The sequence below is a fragment of the Cervus elaphus genome, chromosome 20, assembly GCF_910594005.1.
Source record: "Cervus elaphus chromosome 20, mCerEla1.1, whole genome shotgun sequence".
NCBI lineage: Eukaryota > Metazoa > Chordata > Mammalia > Artiodactyla > Cervidae > Cervus > Cervus elaphus.
The window spans coordinates 38,643,036-38,660,965 of NC_057834.1; the positions used below are offsets into that span (position 1 = coordinate 38,643,036).

At 56.6% G+C, this 17,930-nt stretch overlaps 1 protein-coding gene across 2 annotated transcripts; it reads right to left on the reverse strand.

Annotated features, from left to right (window-relative positions):
- Positions 1–2,801: 2,801 nt before the first annotated feature.
- On the reverse strand, positions 2,802–11,756 carry EFNA3 (ephrin A3). Of its 2 annotated transcripts, XM_043878461.1 has the most exons (5): positions 11,523–11,756; positions 4,944–5,257; positions 4,415–4,480; positions 4,151–4,228; positions 2,802–3,936 (listed from the first exon to the last, which is right to left on the reverse strand). In XM_043878461.1, the coding sequence occupies exons 1-5, from the start codon at positions 11,648–11,650 to the stop codon at positions 3,806–3,808; spliced, it is 717 nt and encodes a 238-aa protein (XP_043734396.1). In that variant the 5' UTR covers positions 11,651–11,756; the 3' UTR covers positions 2,802–3,805. The 2 variants fall into 2 exon arrangements, with proteins under 2 accessions (XP_043734396.1, XP_043734397.1); XM_043878462.1 differs by lacking the exon at positions 4,151–4,228 and having other exon boundaries at positions 11,523–11,748.
- Positions 11,757–17,930: the final 6,174 nt, after the last annotated feature.

Below are 17,930 nucleotides of genomic sequence, written 5' to 3' on the forward strand. Positions count from 1 at the left end.
AGTCTGGTAGGAAAAATGGGGGCTCAGGACGCCTGAGTTCCAGTCCTGGCTCTGCCATGGATATCGAAGTGACTGTGGGCAAGTCACTTGCCCTCTCAGAGCCTCAGTTTTTATGTATGTAAAATGTGGGCTTCAGATTGGCTCCTCCAGTCCGGGTCTGAGGTCCTTTGATATCTTTCCCCAAGAACTCTGAGTGACTTTGGTGGATGAGGTGGCAGGAGGCAATCAGGATTTGTGGGGAAGGGCTCCAGGTGGTGGTTCGGGGTCCAATGTTCAGAGCACAGTGATAGGCAGATCCACTTTGAATGCGAACCTTGAGGGACATGGCCTCTCAGACCCTCAAGTTTTCTCATCCGTGCTATTGGGTGAGCAAGACTTCCAAGGGCGCGGTGCCCGCAATGCATGTAAAGCAATGGGCAGTGTGCCCGGACCACAGTGGGCACTGAGTGAGTGAAAGCTGGCTTGGTCTAGCTCCCGCTCCATCGACTGGCCTTTTTACAGCCTTCTCATTCTTAGACTTTTTATTTTTTAATTTAATTTTTGTTTATTTATTTGACTGCTCCAGGTCTTAGCTGCAGCACGTGGGATCTTGAGTTGTGGCATGCAGGATTTAGTACTTCAACCAGGGATCGAACCTGGGCCCCTTGCATTGGCAACACAGAGTCTTAGCCACTGGACCACCAGGCAAGTCCCCCAGTAGGGCCCCAGCTATGTGGTATCTCCTCCTCCTGTGTCCCCAGGGTAGGGCGTGGTTGTTCCTATAGCCTCCTGCCATTTACCAATGTAACACCTGATTGTATGTTCATATGTGTGTGTTACTGATTCCTCTTCACCTGTCATCACACACATATAACCCATGCTGAGTTATGAGCTTGAGGCTAAAAACTGTGTCTTCTTTGTGTCCTCAGTCCCCAGGATAGGGCCTAGCACTCAGCAGGCGCCAATAAATGTCTACTGAATCCATGAACAACTGGATCAATGAGCCTAACTTTTCATGTCTTGTCTTCACATCAGGAGCCTCAGACTACTGCGCTGACCTTCTCTGGTCCTTTCCCCACCTGCCCTCCCACCCCCGTCCCCCCCAGCTCTGCTGGTGGAAAATCTACCCACTCTCCAGGGTCCAGTTGAAATTCCATTTCCTGTGTTGTATGAGTACAGAGGGGGAGGAGACACAGTCCCTGCTGCCCAGAGACTCACAATGCAGCTGGTAAGGGCCCCAGGACACACAGGAGGGGCGCTCACCCAGGACCAGCCTGCCCACACAGTGCCCTGGTTGGGATGGAGTCACAGCCAGGCAACGAAGAAAAAGGCACCCGCTCTCAGGCCAGGGAGCTTGGCTGGGCAAGGGATGCCTGAATAGATTTTAGCCCCTATCAGCAACCCCTCACTGCCCTCCCAATGTGCCCACCTGAACAACCCTGACCTCACTTAGCTTGGGAGGGGCTGTGACCTTTGACTGCTTCCACCGCGGTCCCATCTTTTTTATTATTATTATTTTGCCACGCCACACAGCATGTGGGATCCTATTTCCCTGAACAGGGATTGAACTCACGCCTCCTGCATTGGAATTCAGACTCTTATGCAATGGAATGCATTCCCTGGACTTCCAGGGAAGGCCCTGTCCCATCTTTCACCTTCTGTCCCCCGCCCCCCCGCCCCCATGGACGCAGGAGGCTGTAGTTATGTGCGGCCCCAGCACCAGCAAACTCTCAGCCTTTTGGCCATAATGTTTTCTGTTTGTTTTTGTTGTTTAATATTCATTTCTTTATTTTTGGCTGCGCTGGGACTTCATTCCCGCGTGCGGGCTTTCTCTAGTTGCAATGAGAGGGGGCTAGTCTCTAGTTGTGTGTGGGCTTTTCATTGCAGTGGCTTCTCTTGTTTGCAGAGCATGGACTCTATAGAGTGCGGGCCCAGTAGTTGTGGTGCATGGGCTCAGATGCCCCATGGCACATGGAATCTTCCCGGACCATAGATCAAACCCATATCCCCTGCATTGGCAGGTGGATTCTTAACCACTGGACCACCAGGGAAGTCTAGCCATAACATTTTAAACAGAAAAAAAAAAAATTGCAAAGGATTATAAAGGAAACCAATTATATTGAAACACAGTTATCAAAACATCTACATTTTTTGGTATAGTAATATATATGCTTCTTTATTAACACATTAAAAACAAGATCTAACAGCTACGGTTATTTCAAAGTAGTGATGAGAGTAAATGATACTTTGCGATATCTTCAAAAACTATAACACATTCTGAACACATCTGTGATTTCTGTTGGTTACAAAGTCACAGGCACTCTTAAAACTACTGTGGCTTATTGCCCGTACATAGGAGAATGGTAAATTTCAGTTACAGGTGAGTGAAAGTAAAGATATAATTTTTTCCTATCTAGTTTCACAACCCCCTGAAATCCATAGACCCCAGTCAAGAACTTCTGGTTACAGAATAGAATGGGAAGGAAAGGAGAAAACCATCTTCATTGAGCCTTATATTCCCTCCACCATTTAATCTTTACACCAATCCTGGGAGAGATGTATTATAACCTAGATTTTCTGATGAGATACTTGCAGCTCAGAGAGGTTGAGCGTGTTGCCCAAAGTCATCCAGGCCCTGCTCAGAAGCCTTTATTGCTCCTCCACACAGAGGTGTCTCCTTAGGGGAGATGAGCTACAGAACAAGATGTTCAGTTGACCCTTTGGCCCTAGAGTCCTGTCTCCTCCCCAGGCCTTATGACCTGTGGGGTTTATTTAACCAGTGTACAGAAGAGTGATGGCCCCTGGAAATCACACACACTCAGTTATTTTTATCTCCAGTTTATTTTTTTTAGACTAAGAGCAGAGTATGAAAGTCACAGCCAAAGCACTTGAAAAAGGCCCAGGAGGATGGGTGGGGACCACAGAGGATGGGCAGGGCAAGGTCCTGGGAGCTGGGTCCTGGCTCAGGGCTGGAGGGGAGGGGGCATTGTTGTCTCACGGTCTCCAAAAGTGTCTGTGCGTTGCATAGGTCCTGTCTTCACAGAAGACAAAAGAGGGGCCAGGGGGTCCCCCATGGGGGGGGGGCCTAGCCTGGTGGGGAAGGGGTCTGAAGCTGGAGGGGGAAGTCAAGGAAGGTCAGGGGGTTAAGGAGGGGGAGGGATTCTGTCCGTCTGTACATTATATATAGAGATATAGAGTCTGTACATGCCTGCCTGGCACCCCAATGCCCACCCCTTGTCACCCTTGTCCACTGTCGGCGGCCCCCACAGCGGTGTCTGCTTGTAAACTTGGATTCAATCCAAACCACAGTCCTGGGAGTGGGAGTGGGAGGAGGACGTGCTTATTGCTGTAAACAGGGGAGGGGCAGCCGGCGGAGCCACCCCCTCACCCATCTAGTCCCCTCCCGGTGTTCTGGCCCTGGAAGAGAGTGACTGGGGGTGTCTCCCACACTTCGATTTGCTCTCTCTGGGGCACATTTGCCTCTTGGGGGGGGGACAAAGGGGAGGGCACCAGGGGTCACAGAAAGGTACCAGGGGGCAGGGAGTCCTGAGCACTGCCCTTCACAGCTCCCGGGTTTGGTACCAAACATTATCAGAGCCACAAGGCCACTTGGGACCCATGGCTGTGCCTGTGCCTGGCCCACTACAGTGCCCTACTTGGTGGGGAGGGGACAGAAGGGGTGAGCACAGATGTATGGTGCAGACCCCACTTCCAGCCATCGGAGGAGGGGTCTAGGCCCCACGGCTAGGCTTCCCTGGAGAGGCCAAAGGCTCCCTGCTCTGTCCCAGCCCCGTCCCATCTCTCCCCTCCAAGGGAGGGGGCAGAGCTAGGAGGCCAAGAGTGTCATCAGGAAGAAGGCGATGCCCACCGCCAGGGGCAGATGTTCCCGCTTGGGGCTGGTACCGCTGATGCTCTTCTCAAGCTTGGGCACCTGGGGGTTCTCTCCCTCAAAGTCTTCTGTGGATAGAGGAAGAGACAGACTGGTGAGAGCCGGGCTGCGCGCTGGGGCGGGAACACGCGGCAGCGGTAGCAGCAGTGGAGCGGGGGACGTGACCACCACGGGGGTGGGAAGGATCAGTGCCCCCTGGGGAAAGGCATGCAAGAGGAGCAGGCACCGGGGAGGGGGCTGCGGTTCCAGCAGTGGCCACCAGAGGGCGCTGCGCAGACTCACCCAGCACGTTGATCTTCACATTGGGGCCCATGGTGAACTGGGGGAGAGTGGGGACCGGCTTCTCCCCGGAGTGCGATGCTGCGGGGTGGGGTGCGGGTGGGGAGAGAGGAGGGGAGAGTCAGGGCCAGGATCCCCTCCCCCTGCTACAGCTGGGGAGCGAGTCCCCCTCGCCTGTGCCCTCCACCTCCACCCCCAGGAAGCCAGGGGAGCCCCAAAGCAGGGGAGCCAAGGATGGGGTGGCGGCTGGGAGCCGATTATACTCACTGGAGGCGCAGCAGACGAACACCTTCATCCTCAGACACTTCCAGTGCAGGTTGTGGGTAGGCGTGGCTGGGGAGGAGACCGGGCCTGAGTCTTTTTCTCCAGATGTTCTACCCCGTGCCCTCCTCGCTCAGAAACGCGCCTCACTCCCTCCAAACGGCCCCTCTTGCGCAGTGTCCTTCAGGACCTCCTCCACGCTTTGGGCATTGGTCGTGGTGGCTCTGCCGTTAGCCCTAGAAGCTCCTGGGGTCCTATCCCTCAATAAACAGTGAACCCCGAGGTCCCGCCTCTGAAATGTCCCTCACAGAAACAGTGACTCTGTGACCTTTGGGAATGCCACTAAACCTCTTTTCTTAGCCTCACGACCCTGAGCTGGAACCCTGAGGGCCCCAGCTCCCACGCCTCATCCCGGGGTATCACTCGGAGAGACAGAGACCTAGCGCCTGCAGCGTTGGCCCGGCCCGGGCCCTGGGGACCCCACCCCCTGGCACTCTTAGGCCCCGCCCCGGCCCGCCTCCAGGCCGTCACTTACAGATGTAGTAGTACTCGTGGCCGGCGTGGAACTCGTAGCCCAGAGAGAAGGCGCTGTAGCGCTGGAACTTCTCCGAGAACTTGATGGGGCTGTGGGGGGCGTGCGGTCGGTTGCACTCCCAGCGCTTGGAGCCTTGGCTGGCGTTGCAGGTGCGGTAGCCGTCCCGGCTCACCATATACAGCACGTACTGCTCCGCCCCGCCTCCGGGCCCTGGCCCCGCCCCGGGGCCCACCCCTGAGCTGTTGTAGTGCGGGCAGTAAATATCCAGATAATCGTTCACGTTCACCTGCACCGTGTAGCCCTCTCGCCGCAGGCTGTGGGGGGAAGGAAGCGGGTCAGAGAGAAGAAACCCAAAGCCAACCCACTTTCCACCTCACCTCTCCGCAGACCTTCCCTAGGGTCCTTAGAGTCTCCAGGTTTTCCTTCTGAGCTTCCTCTCCTCTGTCCCTTTCTCTGTCCCCAGGGCCCTAGTGCCTCCAATCCCCGCACTATCTTTCCAGGCCCACTCCTGGTTCTGCCCTTCTCCTGGTAGCCACCAGAGGGTAGCAAAGACGCAGGGAAGCCCAGGCGGCCTCCAAAGGAAAAGAGGCGGGGGAGAAGGGTGGAGGGAAGAAGGGAACGTATGCTTTGGTTACCACAGAAACGGCGCAGGTCCCTGCGACTCCCAGACCCAGGCCCGGATTTCCTCCGTCCATCCCCCGTAATTCATTAGTGGGGAGGAGGGATAGAAGGAATGGAAGTGTGAAAGTGGGAGGGATTCCTTGGAGGGATGCGCACCCTCCATCGCCTCTCCCAGCATGCTTTCCTGATGCTGCCAGTCCACCCCCAAGGCGAGTCCGACAAGACCTGCCCTCACAGACATATGTATGCAGGCTTCATGCATATACATGCACAAGTTCTGTGGCACACACACAATTATGTCCACCACCCACTCACAGGCAGCGTACACATAGAAAAACTAGGTGATATGTGTGCTGGCTGGCATGCCAGGATTGGTTGACACCAGCAATCTTCAGCTCTTTCCCTGCCCTTCCTATACAGACACACACACTGGCACATGCTTTCTGTACAGTATGTCTGGCCTCTGTGCCTTGAGTCTCACCGACCTCCACCCTGAGGGTACGGACAACTAGGTCTCCGATAATGTGACACCCCAGGACTTCCCTGGTGGCTCAGATGGTAAAGAATCTGCCTGCAGTGCAGGAGAGCCAGGTTTGATCCCTGGGTTGGGAAGATCCCCTGGAGGAGGGAATGGCTACCCAGTCCAGTATTCTTGCCTGGAGAATTCCATGGACAGAGGAGCCTGGTAGGCTACAGTCTATAGGTTGCAAAGAGTCTGACACGACGGAGAGACTAACACATATACCAGTGTGACACAACAGATTAGGGAGCTAAGGGACTCAACACCAAGGCTCCATGTGGCATCACGCCAAAACTGGTATCTCGATAGCCCTCTCTCCTCAACCTGGACACTAACTCCCCCTTAATGATGCTGAACAGAGCAGTGGGCACAGTGCCCAGACAAGATGGCTGTGCCTCTTACTTCCCTGATCCTTCTATGGGCAGAGAAGCAGATGCTGGGTCCCTTGTAATCCCCACCTGCCTTGCTAGTTATCATCAAAGTGTTGGTCTTAATGCTCTCTCCATGATGGTACTGAGTGATGTGGGGATGGGAGAAACATCTGAATGGAGAAAGAAACTCGGAGAAGTAGGCAGGAGTTTCCCTTAATTTTCTTCGCATAGGAATGCACACATCTTGGCAGTAAGAGGGGCGTATAGTGGACACAGGAAGGCATGGGGTACTTGGCAAAATGTCAAACCACTGGGGTCTCTGGTTCCTGGGAACTCCCTGAGGGGAGAGACTCGCTCCCCTTGTCACCAGGCACCTCCTAGTTCCACAAACAGTAATTAGATCCATTAGGGAAACAAGCTCGGAGGCCTTTGGATGGGGCGGGGACTTGAGGGTCCTCCCCATCTCAGCCTACATCCTTGGCCTTGCCTGTGCCACCCCCTCCCCAAACACTCCCTTTCAAGCCTAGCAGTAAGGAAGACAGGTAAGAGCAGGTGTTTGAGCACCCCAGTAAGAATGGGCTCAGCCTCCTTGAGTCATCAAGAATGCCACCAGCCCCACTCGGTTCCCATGGAGTGATGGGTCACTCTGGCTCCTCCCTGGCCCTGGCACCCAGGTGGGCAGGAGTCTCGGCCTGGGGCACTGGGAGCAGGAGAACGGGTTAGACCAGGCCTAGCTCCCAGCTGCCACCCCAGGTTTACCTCTCTATCCACAAGCTCAAAGCCTAGTGTTCCTCGCCCACAGGCTTTGGGGAGGGGGCCACCAGTGCCAGGCCCGGAGCAGCGGCACAGCCACTCTGGGGCCTCTGTCCTTGAGCCTCACCTGGGTTTGCAGGCCTGAAGTAGTGCCTCCCTAGGACACTGCGTGGTTTTCCGGCAACATACCCGGTTTCAGAATGGAGGAAGCCAAAGCCAGAGCTATTCCTACAGGCACTTCAGTTTCCTCAACACACAGGGGACTAGCCTTATAGAAAGGCTGCTGGGCGACCACAACTGAAGAGAAGCCTCCTCTTATCTGTCCTTGGGCTGAGTGGTGTGAACAGCCCCTGAAATGCCCCTACCCTCCCTGGTGGGCATGTGGGAGAAAGAACTGCTTGGGGAATGACTGTGCCCAGGTGGTAGCTGGTGGACAGGGGGCAAAAGGCTGGCTGCCAGGAAAACCCAGCCACAACTCCTGGGAGACCTGAGGTGTCTGCTTGGCTTGGGCGCTTTAATTGAATCTGTCATCCTCCCAGTTTTGGCAGTAAAGAGGGAGGTGCCGCTAGGCCCCAGCTTAGCTTCACAGCTAACCCCTCCTTCAGGGCCGCACCTCCCTAACCTAGAGCCACACCCCGCCCCACCCCGCCCCCGCGGGAGAGGAGGGCAGGCTGGGCTCTGGGGACTGAGTCGTGCCTGCCCCTTCACACAGTTCTCTACTCTTCCTCACTTCATCTCCTACTAGCCTCCCACTTCTCTCGCAGAAAGGCGAGGGTCAACACACCCCACTGGAGGGGGTGCCCCCTCACCCAGTTATTTCATCTTTTCCGGCTTTCGCCGCCCCGGGTGCACATTCCAACCCCTCTCTTTCACTCCTTCAGTGCCCTGTCTGCCCGAGCCTCGTGGGGTGGGCGGCGGGGGAACCGGGGAGGAGCAAACCTCTCCCCCCGGGGCAATTAGGGGCTGGTAAACAGGGTGTCTAACAAGACCAGAGAGTAAGGAAAGGATCCCAAGAGATCCTGAACTTGTTAAATCCCTGCCCCCCACCTCTAAACGCCAAGATGCAGAGCTACGGAAGTGAAGGAGGGATAAAGACACCGGACCCCTGTTCTCCTCTCTAGCGCGCGCCCCCGAGGCTGCGCGCCACTCACCCCGGCAGGCGAGGCCGGACCACGTGTGCGCGGCGTGGGGTCCGCGCGCCGGGGCTGGGATGGGTGGTTGGCGAGAACGCTCGCGGGGCGGCGCGTGCACGCTGACACCCCCGCACCCCTCCGGCATCCTGGGCTTCTGCGCCCCGCCGGACTGGGTCTCGCCAGCTCGGGAGTCGGCTCCGGGCTCCTCTGGCCGGCGTCGGGTGGGAGAAAATCAGCGCGCCCCACATCCCCGCCCCTCCTCCCTGCGACAGCGGCGGCGGCGGCGGCGAAGGTTTATTGATCTGCAGCGGCGGAGAAGCGCGAGAGACCCGCCGAAAGCGAGACACAGAAATGGAGTGAGAGGGAGACGAGAGGGGGGATGGACAGAGGCTGGATTCACCGCGAGGTGAAAGGGAGTGAGACAGTGAGAAAGAGAGGAATCCAGAAACCGAGAAAGCGATGTTAGAATGAGACGGGAGAGAGGCTTGAAGAAAGGGAGAGCCATAGAGGCCGCTCCAGAGAGGCCCACAGACAGCAAAGACGGAGACAGGGACGCAAAGGAGAATATCAGGGACAGGCAGCCGGTTCAGGGCAGAGACTCGGTGACAGGAAGAAAAGAGAGAGAAGGACCAACAGGGACGTAGTAGAGCCTCAATATTTGTTGAATGAACGTATGAATGAAAGAGAGATAAGCAACAGAAACATTCAAGAGATAAAAAGACAGGTAGGGAGACAGCTACAGAAAGATATTCTGACGCTTCTTGAGATAGGGGCGAATGCCAGCACCCTTGTACAGTTCTGCAAAGCAATGAAGCACAGACCCGGGCGCTTCCACTTGGCCACTGGCCGGTCCCGCCCCCGGCCACTCAATTCCGGGCTCATGGGACCCCTCGACCTCACACTGTCATGCTTTCTTCCAGTAAGGTTCCTCCACGCTCGGTTTCTGGGCCAGACTGGGAACAGGTCTCCTCTATTCCAGAGGACCAAACGCAGGGGCTGAGTGCGGGATAGGGGCAAGATCACCGTCGCTGTGCAGGGTCCTGCCCCCAGGTCTGTCAAAGAGGCCACCGCACGTGTCCCACCAGTACCCTCCCACGTGACCCTCCAGGAGGCGGGGTCGCAAGACCCTCTTCACGTGACCCCAGGGGGCAGAGACCCTTGGCACGTGATGGGGGGGGTGGGAGCCAGGAGCCCAGCTCACGTGACCGGGGGGAGGGGACGCGGGAGCCTGTGGCTCGGCCCGGCCCCGCCCCCAGCTCCCTGGCCCTCTCCACTCCCGGCTCCGGAGCACGTCGCTCTCACGATTTATGGGGCCGCGGCTGCCGCAGTGAGGGAGCCGGGGAGCCCGGGCGCAGCGGCAACAAAGGCGGAGGAAGCGAGGCGGGGGCGGCGGCGGCCTCCCGGCCCGGTACGCGCCCCCTCCCATCTCTACCGGTCCAGACCTGCGGAGGAGCAGGGGAGACAGAAAGGAGGCTCTCGGAACCTGGGCTCCCCCACCCCCTCCCAGGGCTTTCACCTGCGCCCAGGTGTATGCGGGGGAGGGGAGCCTGATCAACAACATCCCCCCTTCACCCCTACCCACGCCATTCCCGCATCCCCTGGCTCCGGCTTATCCTAAGAACGTGAGGGTGCCCTGACCGTGGTGGGGAACCCGGAGCCCCTCACCTGCGTGCTCTCCACTCCCTGCCAGACTCTAGCGGGGCGGGGGGCAGACGTGTGAGTCTGGGGGAGGGAACGAGCTAGATACAGAGGGGAGTCAGCCCCTAGCGGCCCCTGGAGTTCTCCGAGTCCCGCTGGGGGGGGAGGGGCCGTATCCCCACCCCCGAGGTTTCCATGGGAAGCGAGAGGGGGGCGTCGTTGCCTCATCCCCACCCCCCAGTCTGACACTCCGGGCGCGAGGAGGGAGAGAGGGGGAGGCGCAGAGCCCCAAACAACAAAGAGCAGGAGCCGCGAGCGGCAGCCCCTCCCCCGGGAGGTTGGGGGTCGCGGCCGTCCGGCCCTCCCGGTCCCCTCTCGAGGGGCCTCGCCATTTGCTCCCGAGTCGCCCCCTGGGATGGGGAGCCAGAGACAGTGCCGCCGCCGCCGCCGCCTGGGCAGGTGTGACAGTGACCCCCGTGTCCCCAGGGATCCCCCCAACACACAGACACACACGGAGGCGGCAGGGGTGATACACACGGCGGCTCGGCGGGGAGGAGAAGACAAGGGCAGCAAGGACTGAGCAGAATGAGAAACTGGCCCCGCAGCCGGCACCCAGCCGCCGCTCCACACACCCCGGGAAACCGCACGGCCGCCCTGACACCCGCCCAGACCGCGGCGGCGCCGACAGCCACCCTAGCCCAGACGCGGCCGGCCACGCGGACAGCGACCGCAGCCCCCTCCTCGACCCGTCGCCCGCTCCCACCCCCAGACGATCGCCGACGCAGACACACAAATCACACACTCAGACACACACGCACACTGACAGCCGCGCACGCCCGCTCACACTTGGAGCCACACGCTGTCCCCAGCCCGGGCGTGTGTGTGTGTGTGACACGCCGACATCTCCTTGCCTTCCTCCCTTTCGCCGGAACCCCACGTTCCTATCCTTTCCAAGCAGCACCTCCAGAGCCCCCCAACTTGGCGACCCAGCCCCAGCTCATCCCAGCCCCGCTTATCCATACAACCAGGGTAATCCATTCACCTTCCTTCTGAGGAGGTGCTCGCCCGGACTCCTTGCCTCAGCTTTGGACCCCACTTGTTAAAGCGGGAGTCATGCCCAGAACCCCTAGAAACGCTCGCCACTGAAAACAGGTCATCCCTGGGCTCCCCAAGTGCGGCGGCCTATCCCCAGCATGCTGGGGCTCCCAAACCCCAGGCCGGCCGAAGGGGGTGAAGATGGGGGGACTGTCGAGTTGGGGGGTAAGCTATTCCAGAGGCGGGTGTGGAGAGAAGCCAAGGTGGGGTGGGGTGTTCCCAAGCTGCCTCCTCCGCTCGGCCCAAGCCCTGGTTACTCTACCTTAACAGCCTCTTTCAGACACCCGCTGAGTTTCATAGACGCCCACAGAGTGTGTCCCCCGCTCCCTCGCCTTCTAGCCCCCAACTGTGGTTTCCCAGGACTGCCACCCCAGGTTCCCCCAGGACTTCCCAGGCCTCCCCCTCTCACTGACGCGGGACGCATGGGCTCCCTGGGCCCCCGACTCACTGCTGGTTGGAGCTGTTCCAGTACACCGCATGCCGGTTTCCTAGCGCCCCCCCGGGCCCCTGGGCCAGCAGCGGCAGCAGCGGCACGGGCACGAGCAGCAGCAGCAGCAGCAGCGGAGCCGCCGCCATCCCCGGAGCCGCCGCCGCCGCCGCCCCCCGACTGAGCCCCCGCGCTCCCGGCTTCTCGCTTCCCAGCTCCCTGCTGCCGCCGCCGCCGGCCCCCGAGCCTTAGGCCACGCCCCCAGCCCTTCCCTCCGCCCTCCCGGGCGCGCCCCCAAGGCCCCGCCCCTGGCGCGCTCTTGTCAGGCCCCGCCCCGCTCGGTCCCGGAGCGCGCGCGGCGCGTGGGAGGTGAGACCCGTGCTGCCCCCTTGGGAACACCCGGAGCGCTCGTCGCCTCTCCCTCGTAGGTTTAATTTGCTACCGCCGGTCCCGTATCTTCTGCTCCCCAGTGTGGAGAAGACGACTGGGGAGGCCAAGACAGGGATCTCAATCTCTTGTCAACATTCATTTCTGGGGTGGGAGACTTGAGAAGAAGCTTGCGGTCCAGGATCCTTTAATAAGTAAAACTAGACCTCCCTCCTTTCTGAACAGTCAGGTCCTCTGCTCCCTTCACATGCCTCTTCCCATGTGCCTGAGGAGCCAGATGGGGCCTAGAGGGTGGCTGAGCAGCCCTTAGCTGCCACCAAGGACCTTACTGCTGTTGCCCTGAACCCCCCGGCTGAGCAGGAGGCTTGTTTTTCTTGGAGGTAGTATAGAGGAGCTTGGCTGGAGAGTGTCAAGGCTGGCTGCTGGGAGGGCCTTCAGCAGTCCAGGGCCCAAGGCAGAGGAGGGACTGAGGAGAGTCAGCTAGAGCCAAACCGGCTTTCGTGGGACACTGACAAAGGATTCTTCACTCACTCTCAACCAGAGACCCCTTCCAGTACAGCCAGTGGCGTCCCTAGGCATTCTCACTCCTACTCGCAAAGACGTTGGTGAGAGCGCGTACCGGCAGAGCACCTTGTACTCCAGTTCTCACCACAGTCATTGTCCTCACAGTGACACCCAAGCACAGACATTACATCCACACATTCAGAAGAGGCACAGACACCCAGAAGTAGAGAACACAGAAACACAGGCGTTTGACACAGGCATATGGACACACAGATAACCCCTCAGAGACATACAGGTATAGGTGCCACTAGGTACCTGGAGATCTGTAGCAACACAGAGATTCAGTACACAGAGACGTTGGGGCACACATACCTAGACACACACACAGTGACACACACAAGCCCATGCACACCCTCTGACATACACACAGTTCTGCACTCTCCTCTCTTGTCCTATGAATTAGAAATTCAGGGAAAGAAAAATTTAGAATCTAGAAAGTGTTAGTCACTCAGTTGTGTCCGACTCTCTGTGACCCCTCGCCAGGCTCCTCTGTCCATGGGATTCTCCAGACAAGAATACCAGAGTGAGTGGCCATCCCTCTCCAGGGAATCTTCCTGACCCAGGGATCGAACCCTTATCTCCCACATTGCAGGCAGATTCTTTACCATCTGAGCCACCTGGACGACCTCAGAGATTGAGGGTCTCAAATCCAGACCTAGTGATTGTCCACCCCTTATCTCCTTTTGTTGGGGAGGCTCAGATTAAGAGTGATCAGGAGGACCAGGTCTCAGACCAGACTCTCAGAACCCAGTCCAACCACCTGAGCCCAGGGTGACAGGAATGATGTGCTTTTCTTCTTACTGCAGGAGAGAGAGCATACAAGCACCCCTTATCTGCTTATTGTTGGCAGGACAGGGGTCCTGACCACAATTTGGCCTCAGATGCTGGGTTTGGGGGAGGGGCAGTACCATCCAGAAAAAGCCCTGTGCCTAGCTGCTGTCAGGAGAGAGCAGACTGTGTCCTCCCTGGGCTCTTCTCCTCCCCAGGAGATCTCCTCTCCCTTCTCAGGAGCCAGAAAATAAATTAGACCCCTTGGGGTGGGAATGGGGGACATTGCAAACATCTCTCCCTCCCCTCAGACACCTCAGCCCGAGGGAGATTTGTTTCACCCAAATGATGCTGACCTGCCTACTCCAGGTGCCACGCATCCCAGCCTCCTCCCCGCCTACCCACATTCCTGTTCTGCAGAAGAAGCATCTCTCTGTAGGTCCCACAGTTGGCAGAGAGACTGCCCGTATTCATAGGGAGTGGGAGCTTGCTGGTTTGGCCTAGGACTTTAAATTCCATTTTAGAAGCCCTGTTTATAGAATCTGGGTCCCACTTAAGGATTTGGGCTCTTTTCCATAGGACTCAGATACTCCTCCTTAGAATCTAGCACACTCCCTCCCAGCCCCCCAATAACAACTGAGCTCTCTTCTCTAGAATTTGGAGCCCTCTCTTCTGGATATAAGCAGCTCTCTCTATGGGGTCTAAACCTCTGGCTTTTAAGTTCTGAGACACTCTCTGTAAAGCCTAGGCCTCTGACCATGGGATCTGGTGCTCTATCTATCTAGGCCTCTAAATCAGCTGCTGGCTGATTTGGGCTTTTGTGTGAATTAGCAAAACCACCCCTCTCTGCAGACCCAGTCCTTAGGGCGCATCTCTTTGCAAGTGGTACCTTTGTGCAAAAACAAAAGTGCCACTCCTTTCAGTGGGATGTGGCCCCATGTGTCTCCCCATCTTAGTGAGGGAGCTTGGACTGATCATCTCTACTACTCCTTGGGGGCCTCCTTTGTGCCAAGCACAAAGAGCACACCCATATGTGGCAGTTCTGAATATAGGATATGTGCTTCCAGCTGTTATTCTTAGGCCTGTTGATAGGCCTCTATTGATGGGGTCTGGGCATCTCTAGGGATTGGGTCTCTGTGTATAAGATCTGGGCCACTGTCCACAAGCTGGGATCTGATCTGAAGCCTATGCCTCTTTATGTGACATCTGGGTCATTGAAGGACCCAGGCCTCCATCAATGGGGCGTAGGGCCTCTGTTTATAACTGTGACTCAGATCTTTCCTATGACCCACAGTAAGATGTATATTTTGCATTTGCCATACAATAGACACACACACATTCACATATAATTGAAATAACAAGTTTCGTGAAACAATACTTACCCTTATTACAGAGGCTGCACTTTGATGTTTTTCTTCTGTTCTACTCTTAAAAAAACAAAAATGTGAAGCTCGTTCAGTCCAAGAAAATTGATTGCTTGATTGTATAACCCCTAATGGGTTACAACCTACAGTTTGAAACGCTCTAAGGCCTGGGCCGTGACTGACACCTCTCTGTTGGGTGAGGGCCTCTGTGAAAGCTGAGGTTCTCTCCATGGGGCTGATCCCCTCTCTCTAGGGCCTTGGGCCTCTTTCTCCTCTTCTGCCTACATTTCCCTCTGCCCCTCAGCTTGCCAGGACACTGCTGGCTGCCATGTTCTCTCCAGCGGCACTGAGATCAGGCCCCTGGGAGTTCTCTGAGTGTGGTACCTCACCCTGCCGCCCACCCCCCACCCCCGCCCCCTGGGGCCAAGGAAGCCGGGAGCTGAACAGGTCCGGGGCAGAGAGAGTACTCAGGCTGTGTGGCCCAAGGCGGCTCCTGGGACAACGGGTGGCAACCACAGAGCCGAGCCGTGTTCAATAAATCATGGAGGCTAGGGCCTGGGGGAGGGGGAGGCCAGGAGGGAAGGGGGGCCGTGGATAAATAATTCATTAAACAAACAAACAAGGAGCCTGTAAAAGGGAGGATGGGGCACGCGTGTGAGCAGGAGAGGCAGCCGCCAGCTCCAGACATGAAATATTCACAGGTTCCACACCTTGCCTAGGGCCCATGCGTGTGTCCTGGTGCAGGCAGCCTGTCGGCATGGTCCTAACATGGGACCCTGGGTGCCAACAAGGAGCGGGATGTATGTGTCTTCTGACTTCGAGTGTGATGTGTGTGTCAGCGTGGCTACATGGTTCGCTAATGCCCTTGAGTTGACATGGAACAACACACATGACTGACAGTAGGGAAGCTGGTTCACAGGACACAGGAAATTAGGATTCAGGGCTTGATGGGTGGGGTCAGAGCATCATAACCTCTGATTCTAGTCATGCCTTGAACCCTCAAATGAGTCCAGCAAGCTAAGAACCCTGAAGTGGAGAGGCATCTCTGGGATGTTATACTGGAGGTTTGAGTGCGTCCTCTGAATGTGCTTCTTTCTAGAAAAGCTGAGAGGGAGGCAGTTGGGCTTGGCAGTTAACAGGATGGGATTGGGTTCAAATTCCATTTCCACCATTCACGGACTGAGCTGGTCACCTCAGTTCTCTGAGACTGTTTCCTTATCTGTAAACTGGGGATAATAACACCCTTCCTCGAAGAGCTGGTTGTTATGAGGATAAAGATCCGTGTCTGGGAAGCAAGCACTGGGCACAGAATTTAGAACCCACAAGGTGCTTGATTGATGGAGGCCTCATCATTATTATTATCCTGAGGTCTGCCAACCTAGACTAGCTCCAGACTCTCTTTTTCATCTTTCTTCCCAGCCATTTCCAAACTTCTTTAATAGCTGTCATAGTGGGAGGGGTGACCTTGGGCTTGGGGAATAGTGATGGGATAGGAAAAGCTCAGATAGAATGAGGGGGAGTAGAAGTTACAGCCAAAGAGACGTTCACATCCTTGAGAGTGTGAAAAGAGAGGTCCTTGACCTTCTCCTCGGACCCCAGAGCCTCTCTTTAGCCCCTAAATCTCTCCTTCAATCCACAGTCTCTTCTCTTTCCTGCCACCAAAACTGAGTTTTCTAGTAAGTGGCTGCAAGGGGACAGAAGGAACTGGGGTAGAATCTCAGAGGAGCACTGCAGTCTCCTCACCTCACCCTTCCCCAGGCCAGTCCCCACTGCCATAGCTCTAGCCTCTACCCTCTGCCTACTGTTTGAGCACTTCCCTGGCAAAGATGGCTGTGTCTGGGCAAAACCCAGAGAAGTGGCACCCCATAGTGGGTGGGGAGAATCCAGGCTGGAGAGAGCTGAAGAGGGCCAGGGTGGAGTACCTAGGGCCTCTTAGTAGGCCCTAGCATTCCCCAGCCCTCTCGTGTCCCCTGGAAAGGATCCGCTCCCAGTGGGAGAGAGCCAGCAGACAGGTCTGAGCTGGCCTGCTCCTCCACAGACAGAAGAAGAACAGGCTGGGGGAGGGGGCCTGAGATCTTGGTGGGGAGTGGTGGCTATAACCCCCACATCTCCTATGGGGAGCTGGGGCAGAAGGCACTGTGGCCTGGGCACAGCTTACCATAGCCTGGGGGCCCAGCCCTTGTCTCCCTTGGCTAGCCTGCTGCTACTTGGGGTGTCAAGGGTCTGGGCCCCCAGGTGTGAAGGTGGTGCCTGCCCACCTCTTCCCAGAAAGCCAACACTGGCTCTCCACTTCCCCTCCCCTGGGCTGGGCAGGTTCAGGCTAATCTGCACCAGAGCTTCACGGCAAACATTGATCTGTAATAAAACCACAGTGTGTGCTCGGGAGAAGGGATTCCAGACACAGAAAAATCCAGACACATACACACTCACACACATACACATGGATGCAAAACATACAGCTCTGAGGAGCACAGACACCAGCAATCCTGAAAACACAGCTAGACACGGACCTCTACGCTGAATCAAAAGCATGATTAGCTCTACACTTACCCTCCATGCCATAAACTTTGTCCTTCAAAACCCAAGCCTTCTCTGACAGTTCATTTTCCCTCTGTTCCCATAGCACATTCTGCACAGCTCCATAACTGCATTTGCACTTGGCATTGTAATTATTTCTTGGCCAGTTTTTCTCCTCAAGTAATCTGAAGATTCCTTAAGGGAAGGGATCCTGACTTAGGCAAGTGTATATCCTCAGCATCTAGCATGAAGCCTGGTATTTATAGGCATAGGTGAGGTGCTTAATAAATAATTGTTGAATTGATGGACAGAATAATAAATGGATTCTTATAGTGAGACACCCATGCTGAGAATCCCTCAGAAGCACACAGCATAACTAGTACAAGCTACTCAGGCCTCTGGTCCCGCCTTCTTGTCTCCAGCTCCCCTGACCTTACTGCCTCTTAGCTTCCTCAAAGGCCCTCCTTTTTCCCTCTTTGCTCAGTGTGAGACCATGAATTTGAGTACCACCTGAGGGCTGGTAGGCAAGGTAAGGGTTAATGACACCTCATTAGTGCTTAATTGGAGGAAGGAAGCTGCCCTGGCACCAGACAGGTGGGCAGGCCTGCCCCTCAGCTGGAAGCAGGCATCCCGAGTTCCAGCACCCTGCCGGGCATGTGGGTGATTTGGCCCTGGAGACCCTCAACTCAGCCCAGGGCACCTCCCCCCACCATTTGCTTTGCCAATGTAGTCTCCAGGCAGTACAGACCAGCCCTCCCCATCTGTCACCAAACGTCCAGAGGGAGAGGCAGACTTCTTATCCTTTCTCCTTTAGCTAGGCTGTGCCCTC